Here is a 10546-nt window from a genome sequence, read left to right as displayed (position 1 = left end):
CATATTCATTAGCATCTGACTGAGAGCCTATGGCAGCTGATGTTTTAGATATGTCCCAGTCTGTGCATTCAGAGCAGCCCTGCAGTGTTGACATAGCTGTTCGCTGATTGGTTCTATGTTTATATTGGTATTGTGCCACAGCATCATGCTGCTCTGTTTCAAGCCTGAAAGCATTCAAATAAATTCAGTTTTTTCAAATAAATGAAAGCAGTGCACAAATTTAAATCCACCATTCAATAAACATAAAAGCTTCAATCTAACACCAATTTCTAAATGTTAAACAGTGCTGGTTAGCGTTAGCTTAGCTAGCATGCTAAGAATCTAGCATGCTAGAATCTGTTCTGTGGTGAGCATGTTCTGATCACCACAGAACAGGTTCGATTCTGACTAACAAAAGCTTTACTGACACAAATTTAGATGATAATGACTCAAATCTGAGGAAGCGAAGTTGAGTGACTGGTGTTAGAGGGACAGAAAGCTGAAATTAAACCTGTTCGCTGGTGTCTGAAGCTGGAGCCTCCTAGCTAAGCTAATGCTAGCCAGCTCCTCTCTCCCAGTTAACTTAGCTTAGCTAAAGAGATCTAAACACCACAGTGCAGGTTTGATTCGACTAATTGCTCTGCTATCACAAGTATAGATGATAAAAACTTACGACAGCAAGAGCAAAGTCGACTGATTGATAGTGGAGTGACAGAAAGCCGAAATCAAACCTGCACGGTGCCTCCCTCCCACTGCAGTACGGGCTCGGTTTTAGCATACCGATGGTTGAAAACACCCATTTAGAGGATAAAGACTCGTATTGGAGAGCACAGATTCAAATGTCTGCTGTTGAAGTGACAGAAAAAAAATAGAATTGCTCTGTGGTGCTTTGAGCTGTATCCTGCCAGGCGATGCTTATGCTAATCAAACACGGTTTGTGGTGGGTGGTGTGTGCATGGCTATTAGCCTGTTAGCAGTTAGCCACTCATTTGTGTAGTTTTCTTGGTTATTTCCTGGTTCTGATTTAGTGGTACAACAGTTGGAAACAGAGACTGTAACTCGAGTCCGGACCAGCGCAAAACGGCCCAGTACGGCCCTGAGAACTATTTGGCTCGACAGTGGAAAAGTGGCCAATGTGTAGTTTGGTCATCTTAGACGGACAGTTATTTGTGTACTTCGACATAGACGAAATATAATAAATAATTAAGAGAAAATCACACATAAGTGAGAGATGTAGCACAGCTGCTGCTGTCTCTAGCACTGCCAGAAGAACTAATGTAGAGAACACTAGAACTAGTTTACATGTGTTTTATAATGACCTTTGACACAAGAAACAGCAAAAGGACTTGTACTGCTAATGCTTTTGATGCTAATTTGAAATTTGATGCTATTGAATTGAACACATACATAAACACATACACACACACACACACACACACACACACACACACACACACTAACAGCAGGCCATGTAGGAGGAGAACAGAGTGAAGGACACAGCACCTCCACACTTTTATTCCCCGTGTGTTCACCCCAACACCACATGTGTAATATAAATGTGTGGGGGGTGAACAGTGTGAAGTGTGAAATAGGTTATCTGAAGTTGAAATAATAATAATAATAATAATAATAATAAATCACTTCATTTTTTCTTTTGGTAAATACTGAAAATGGGTCCCACAGACCTGAACACCACACAAGGGTTAACTAAATATATCAAAATTTTCACAATTCATTGAGTCACTCTTTACCTTTATTACACTTTTCATGAGACTCACTTTTAGTTTCTCAAAGATATCTACAGTCACCACTCCAAAGAAGAGAAATTGAACAGAAGAGAAAGAAGAAGAGAAGCATTTTCTACTTCTTATAATCCAGGTGATCCCAGCCACAAATTTAGCTCTGTAATTCTTCAGTACACCGTTTCCCTCATGGGCTCCATTTTCCAGAACTCCCTGGATTATCATGGATGGGAAAATTGTGTTGAATGCTGAGCTGTAGTCAATGAACATCATTCTCGCATAGCTGTCTTTGCTCTCTAGAGGTTCTTCCACCATGAACTCCCCTTCATTCAGATGATGACACTGTGAGCTGACACTTGGACCTTCTTTCTGCAAATCAGCTTGAATTTGTTTAGAAGTTGATTGAGGTTCTTTCTGCACCATTCAAACAATCCTTCGCTGTCACTCTCAGCAGATTTTCTGTCCTGTCCACATCCACAGGCATTAGCCACAGTGCCATGGTCAGCATCTTGTTGACATAGCATAGAGTGGACGCAGCAACATTAAGATCTCTGGAGATGGACTTGTAGCCTTGGTATTGCCCATGTTTCTCTGCAGTTTAGTTTTTCAAGTTCTTAGACATTTCCTTCCTTTTGTTTCTCTATGCTCAGTGTGGTACACACAGACACACAACACAAAAGTTGACTCAACTTTTCACCCTAAACTTTTCGATACAGTTCAAATTCAGCTTGAGTTTCTGACTGTCTGGGCGGTGTCTGCCTGATATATTTAATTCTGCTATCTGTCAGCATGTAATTTTGCACGTACGCATAAGCTCAAACCTTATGGAAGATTTCTATTTTTACTAAGAAACAATAAACATCTCAAAAAAGTCTAAAAAATAGAAATCTCTAAAATGAAAAAAAAAATAGAAATTTATATGTTTATATGAATTCCATGTATGGTGTTTCAGTAATAACGTTATTTGGAGATCAGGATCAGTCTTGTAACCCAGCATCCAATCACATTTTATTCAATTTTTACCAGTAATTTTTGTATCATCCCTTCTGTGTTGTCATTGGGCCTTCAAAATGCACTGTAAACATCTCGGATTTTCAGATTTTCTTCATTCACTTCATAATGTTAGTTGGCAGTCTGCGGAGAAATTGATGTTCGAGACCTCTAAATAATAAATCCCCACACCAGTGGGTAACAGCGTTACTTCAAAATCGAAAATAATCAAAAGGTTTATTTTGATTTTTCAGCTACCATTCAATGAATGTCAAACCATGTATGAAACAATTGCTGAATGTGAAACAGTGCTACTAACTAGGAGAGAGGAGCTGGTTAGCATTAGCTTAGATAGCATGATAACAGCTCTGCTCACCACAGAACATGCTGGATTCTGGCTGACTAAAGCACCAACACAACTTTAGATGATAGTGATTTTAATCTGAGGGAGTGAAGTTGAGCTACTGGTGCTAAAGGGACAGAAAGACTAAATTAAATCTGTGGTGTTTGGATCTGCAGCCTGATTGGCTAACTTAGCGTTAGCTTAGCGAGCAGGCTATAGACCCAAACAGAGCCATACACCACAGTACAGGTTTGATTCTAACTGCTGAAACAAGTGTAAATAATGAAGACTAATTCATGTCTAAAGAGATTGAAGTCAAGTAACTGGTGTTGGAGTGACAGAAATCTGAAATCGAACCTGTTCTTTGGTGTTTGGGGCTGCAGCGTTTTGGCTAAGCTAACGAGAGCTTAGTTAGCAACCCATACATGCCACATTCCAGCTAAATGAAGCTTAAAGGACCCCGTTTAGGGGGGTATAGTCAAGTGAGTGGTGTTGGTGTGAAAGGTGAAAACTGAACATGTTCTATGGTGAGTGGAGCTCTTAGCCATCGCTGAGCTGCTATCATGTAGGTTTTGTTTTTTTTTACTTCATTTTTTTTTCCTTGTTTTGATTTTTCCCATCTTTCTATCCCCACCTATCGGTGAGCTGCCATACCACCAATCAGCGACCCCTCAAAAATATAAATGTGTCATATGTGTTTTTGGCCATTTATATTTGGAATAGAAATTTGATGTCATAATTTTGAAGTCATTATTTTATATACTGGCATCACTTTTAGATAACTTATTACTGCTATACTGCCCAACCCTACTGGCTGCATTATTACATTGCAGTGATTAACTCAGTAAGAAACTTTTTAATGCATTTTATTAGTAGTTTTTGTTAACGTGGTCTTACGTTATGTTAGAGCCAAGCAGTACTGTAGCATGTGGGGATCTCAGAAGAAACATAGACAACTCTAAGTTTATACCAGCTTTATTTAAAACAGACTCAGCAAACAGAGTACAAGAAGGGACAGTGGCCCCCCGCTCTTTCAGCTCACATACACATACAAATAACCTGGGGGCAGTTGCAAAGCCCGATCCTCAATAATAAGAGTCCTAGCAAGAGAAATAAAGGCTAGAGAACCATAACCCACAACTGAAAAGCATATATATATATATATACACATGCTGCCACTCATCTGCGATAAAATGCGCTGTTACCCTGAAATAAGATCCAGTGGTAATGGGTGTCCACGCAGCATGTTACAGCCATCCTTCCCGTTTTCTTTAGTGATCTTTTAACTTCGGTTTTGGTCTCGTTGTAGAGAGTTGGGGGGGGGGGTATTTTCGAGACTGGACACTGAATCTCGGCTCCAAAGTGTGCAGCATAGCGTGAAAGCCCTGGTTCTCAACGACCGAGAGCAGACAGCAGACAGCAGGTCACACAGCACCGAGGTAGCGAACGAAGAAACAGAGATTAAGACGAACATTTGCATTTGGAGGAAAAGTTGCGAAAATGAATCGTGCAGCAGGTACATTCGGCGCCTAAGGCAGAATTTAAGGTGAAACGGGAAAATTAGAACGAGAAGCTGGCGAATGAGAAGCGACTTCATCCTCGTAAAACAGCCGGATGCTGAAACATTTTACAAGAAACTCTTCTAGTTTTGAAGAAAGGTTTTCTGGCGGAGATGGGAGGAAAGCGGCTGTAGCTGAAGCTTAAAGCAGATCAGAGTAAATCTGCGCTCTCGTTTATATTTTTAGCCCATACTACGACATTAACACATACTAGACATTAAATGTTGTGGCTCCCAAGCTGGTTTGACTTTGTTGAAAGGACAAAATGGCTCTACTTATCATTTGTGTTGTGACTCCTGATCTAACCTGGCTTTTAATGCAGAGGGAGCCCGTCGGATTTCTCACTCATCCAGTAGTATTTTTGTTGTGTGCTGCCACAGACTGTCCGGGCGCTGCACTTACCCACTTCCAAATTCCGCCTTTTGCGTTCCGTCAGCATTACGTTATAAATTAAATATTTAGAAAATCGTTTTTTGACATTTGTGAATCGATTCAGAATCATTCACGTCCGCATCGCGATGCATCTAAGAATCGAGTTTTTCCCGCACCCCTAGTGTGTATATATATATATATATAATAGATAGATAGATAGATCTCGCTGTTGTCAGAAGAAAACCTTGTATCTCCATTTTTGACATAATTTGAAAATACCTGTTGCTCTTTACATTGTATGTAAATTTCATTCGTTTGTACATTTATAGAGACCTAAGAAATCCATTTCACATGGTACACAAACACAGAATGTGTACCTAAATGTAGTATCATAAAACACTGACATGCTGATCTGTTACTCAATACAGTTTTGCCAGCCTTGAACAAGACTTGAACTTTGAATAGTTATGGCTGAAGTACACTAGATGGCGATGTGTACCTTTTACTTGCTAGACTGGGTGGGCACAGAAGTCTTTCAGAAGTAAACAAACTTGTTCGAGATAAACCTCGCCTTGCTTTGCCACTTGACCATTGATAATCATATTGAAGTCATTCTTTGATAAATAGTGCTTTTCTAGGTTTGTTTTCTGTTACTGTTGTGTATTTAACACAAGCTTACTTAATTTGTGAGAGTGTAGAGGATTTCTACACTACTCTTATTTTTAACGGGCTGTTTTATTTCATTGTTAAAAAATTAGTGCAAACAGCCACTGAAATTTAAGGCAAAGACAAAAACTGTTACGACCCTGGGGCTTCATTTATACAAGATTTGTATGCACAGATTTATTCGTATGAAGGTCATACATGAAAATTCTTGTTGAAGTATGATTCCTAAAACAAAATTTTGACGTGAAAGAATTCATTCCAACCTGACAGACAAACTTTTGGCAGTCAGTCACTATGACAGGATCTGTTTGATGGGGGCCAAACGAATTACTGAGGGACCACCTTTACCCATTCTCTAGATTTTACTTAAACTTTACGTGAGAAATCTAGCCTACATCACCAAAACCATGCATGTATTCAGTTGAAACATAATTACACAACATGAAAAATGATTAGGTCATTAATATGTTATAGTTAACACATCATACCATCAGACAGTTAATATGTGGCTCTGCTGAAGGAAGAAAGATTAAAAAAAAGCAAAAGAATCAAAAGCTAACGTTCATCACAGAAAGTCAACTAAACTGAGACGGTAGCATGCAGCTGTAATGGACAGATTACCTCCACGTGCCTCTCCACCATGAATGCTAGTATGCCGAGAGGTTGTGATCCATGGACACGCTTCTCGTAGATATAATAAGTGTAATAAGTCCATTGCAAATCATGAAAAATTTGAATACTTTAAATAATTTAAAGAAAACACTGAATTGTCTTTCTTTTAAAAATAATACAGGCAAAATAGGGCTACTGCAGTCAGATCGCATGGCAAATATTCTACTGTTCGTTCATTCATACATAATTCTTTTATTAGGAACAAGTTAAGTAAGCTAGTTTATTTGGAATTTTTGAGGACCTTGCAAACGCAGCGCTGCAGAGAACCACCTTTTTAGACTGAGCTGATGTTATTGTACCCAGTGATGAGTGACTTTTAAGGCCTTTTTTATGATTTATAAATGCCTCAGTCGCACTTCATGTTTGAATTAAAGTGATACTGGATAACAAATATTTTTTACCATACTTCTTCACGTTTTCACAATATATTTTCATCATCAAAGTGAATGTCCATGGCCATTTTTTGTACGTCAATGTAGCCCTCATCAGGGTCATCTGAATCCTCCCTCTGGTGGACGGTGACTGCTGCATTTTCGTAATCATTTTTGTCATCGTCCATCTTGTTCCCTGTAAATAATAGCACATGTGGTTTTGGTACATTAGGAAGGATTGTGTCAAACTTCACTCAAAAATGTACATTGTTAGCCAAATGCTACAGTAAATCATTACAGATCAGTGCAGTGAACTGTAAATGGTTTAAATGAGCATAAAGTTTATTATGTAATTGTACAAGGTCTCAGTATGAACCTCCTCCAGCTGTACAGACAACATCAACGCCATAGTCAAACTCATCCCATACTGGATTGAGCATGTCGGGTGTCACTGCACTCACAGCTCTTTCAGTGCGATTTCAGAGATCATCCTTAACATTCACTGCCATACTGACAGTCAGAAACTCTATGAGCCCCTCTTTCAATTGGTATGTGATTGGTTCCTCGGCGCCTCACGGTTGTAAAAATATGGTGCCTTGAAATTGGATGAATCTATTTCAATCACCCTGTATATAAATAAGTCGTTTATATACACACACATATTACATATTACTATTATTGTTTATTGTTTTAATGTATTTTATTCTATTATTTATCTTTATTTTCTTTTATTATATCTGTATATAGTGTGGGCAGTACTTTGCTCCTGTTCATTTTGCTCTTGTTCTGCTGTTTATTGTGCTTTGTACTGCTGCAATAGAAGAATTTCCCTCTGGGATTAATAAAGTGATCTATCGATCTATCTATCTATCTATCTATCTATCTATCTATCTATCTGTCTTTCTGTCTTATTAAGAAGCAAACAGCTTATTGTTGATTGGTTGATTGGTGTAATTCCTTATACTGTCCTGCACAACTTATATAAATTTGTTTACCTGCAAAGTCATTGTCCAGTGCCATCTTCCCCACATTACCCTCCATATTGACATAGTCCACATCACAATTATCTGAATCTTCTCTTTGGCGAAAAATAGTTTCGGCATTTTCGTAATCCACCTCATTCTTCCCTCTGGCAGTCCCGTATGTGTTTTTGGCACCTACAGATTGATTGTGTGGAAAAAATAAACTTGCTTTGATACTAAAACTGTAATTAGCTAACCAGGCAGCAAATTTCTCCACACAAAAATGAGATGTTATGTGAACACCAGTGAACAAAAAGCAAAGTTTGTTAATTAACATAATGAAAACACCATTTAATTCAGAATAAAAAGTACTCACAAACTCTGTGATCCGTCTTCACAGCCATCTGACCTTTTTGTTTTTTACATCTCTTTGTAAAGAAAACGATGATTGGCACTAATATGAGTAACAGTCCTGCTGCCACTCCGGAACCAATGAAGGGAATTGGTGACTCTGCGAAGGAAAGAGTTTTTTGCTTTATACAGAGAACAAATGAGCAAACAAAAGACTGCTTTGTGTTACTGTACCTTTCACAGTGACATCCAAGAGTTCAGTGGTAGGAGAGTTAAAGATGCGTGAAGACACGGTTACTTCATAAACACAGCTGTAGTCTCCCTGGTGGACAAAATCTGCCTCAGGAAAGAGGAAGGTGGTTGAGTGGTTAACAGCTGGCTGAGTTCCAGTTCTGGATCCACTGAACTCCAAGTAGAAGGAGCCTCCTGGATACTGTGGTTGAGTTGAGCAGCTGACGGAGAAGCTGTGGCCCCTGGTTACCTCTGACCCTTGAAGCCACCAGTGGAACCATCCATCAAGAGCACTGAAGGAGATAGTAGGCTGCAGCAAGTTCACTGGAAAAGTAAGAAGAACTTGTATAGAGATTTGCAGACTGATAGTCAAGATTTGACTACAGACACTCCAAATCAGACGTGTCTTACCCTCAACAGAGAAATGAACAGAACTGCTTTTACCATGAGAAACTTTCAGTTAATCCAAATGATTTTATGCTGTCCAAGTAAAAACTGTGATACATGCTGTGACCTTCTCAATACTTATTTATTAAGCAAGCAAAATTCTCCACTACCTGCAGAGCAATGCACATCATTTTATCAAGGCCTATTTACACCGATTTTTCTCCCCCAGTTTTCTCCCCAGTTTAGCCATGTCCAGTGTCCAATTCCACTCCTCAGCTAAGTCTTCCCAATCACACAGTTCAACCAGTGTTAAGAGGGTGAAGTCTAACACTTGCTTCTTTTAACACCTGTGAATCCAGACACAGCATCTTTTCGATTTACTTTTAACACATCATTGGACAGCTGAACACGCTTGGAGGAGAATTCAGCTGCATTCAGACAGTAGAATGTTTTCTGCAAAAAAGTTTTGCAAAGCAGAGAAAGAGCAGAGCAAATATTAATGTACAGTGTTATGGGCTGGAAGTTTGACCCTATTGTGCTTCCACCAGGATTAGTTCTTCCTAATCAGCCAATGTAAACATTAGCAAACATTTGCAAGTGCCACAACTAGCCAACAGACTTCCACATTAAAGGAAACCACTCACCAAGACCTTCAGTGATGAGAAGACTTCATCATCTATTTCTCAAGGTTTTTTAGCAAGCCTTTGTGATAACAATATACAGGATGGTAAACATGCCAGTGAATTAATAGTTGTTTGAGCTGAGCATTTTTCCATCAGAAATGCAATCAAATCTGTCCTACAATAGGGCCCTGTGTTCGCTCTCCAGTTCAGTTTTACCTGCCCTTTTTTGATTGGTTACTTGTGAAAAGTGGTATGGGATGAGTGGAGCTTGTCCTTTGAAGTCAAAAAAAAAAATTCAACTCAATTCGCAAATAATCCATGATCGGTGGCAGAACGAGCAGAGCCTGTGTACTACAGCTTCCTGCAGTTGGATATAATGGCATTATGGGAGAAATATGCTTCTCAACACAGCTGAACTGCCAGTACTGACATGTCAGCTAACAGACGCCAGGGCTGTGCTAAATGGGGGTGGGGAGGAGTCCTACCCACCCAGAGAGTGGCCAGTTGTGCTTTCTTGGACTCCCGGCCATGGAAAACTGTAGCATCATATTGGAATGAGATTTCACCCCAATATTTAATGTAGTGGAACCTTCTTATCAAGTCTGGTTGTGTTTTTAACACATTGGATATAAAGAATAAGGGCTTATACTAAGTCTTCATTGTGATTCTCAAATACAAACAGGGAGCTGAATATATTCTAACTTTTCACTCGCAGTGACTTTGCATCATTCAATACAAATGGACAGCACATGAATAAATCTGCATGTGCCATGAACTTATTTAACCTATTAAATCCAGTGTAGAAATTAGTAAAAGATGATTTTCCGAGTGGTGTTTGCACTCACCCACAGTAATGTTAATCAAGCTGCTCCTAGGTGATGTGATGATGTTGTTTCCATGGTATGAATAGTCACAGCTATACTGGCCCTGATGTGAGGAATCCACAGTCAAATTGAACGTGACTGAAGATTCAGCTGTTTGAGTTTTTATTGATTCCCCGTTTTTGTACAAAGAGAAGTTTGCAGAGATGCAGGTTGGGTTTAGATTGGTACATCTGAACTGAACAGCCTCCCCAGGCGAGACAGCAGAGTGTGATGAGGTCAAGGTGAACGTGGGGCTCTGCAAGATGTCTGTTAAAGAAATATGATCAGTAATGTTGTAAACACTTTATATTGCTGTTAAACTATTGTAACAGTGCACTACTACAAAAAGATCTACTTACTTGAGCAAACAACTCCAGCGTCTTTGTCATGTCCACAGTTCTCCACTCCAGATCCTCCGTGTGAACACTCAGTTAT

The 10546-nt window shown here is 39.3% G+C and overlaps 1 protein-coding gene across 1 annotated transcript; it reads right to left on the bottom strand.

Moving 5' to 3' along the window:
* Positions 1-5802: 5802 nt before the first annotated feature.
* On the bottom strand, positions 5803-10489 carry LOC118801818 (the record flags this gene model as incomplete). The annotated part of the gene is given in 6 exon segments (XM_036562192.1): positions 5803-6890; positions 7690-7851; positions 8033-8167; positions 8242-8562; positions 10094-10378; positions 10471-10489. Coding segments are annotated over 6 exon segments (1071 nt in total), but the record flags the coding sequence as incomplete, so codon positions are not given.
* Between the last annotated feature and the right edge of the window lie 57 nt (positions 10490-10546).

The sequence above is a fragment of the Colossoma macropomum genome, unplaced genomic scaffold (genome assembly GCF_904425465.1).
Source record: "Colossoma macropomum unplaced genomic scaffold, Colossoma_macropomum, whole genome shotgun sequence".
NCBI classification, from domain to species: Eukaryota; Metazoa; Chordata; class Actinopteri; order Characiformes; family Serrasalmidae; genus Colossoma; species Colossoma macropomum.
The sequence above is the reverse complement of the archived record's forward strand: the minus strand, read 5'-3'. Positions and strand labels throughout refer to the sequence as shown.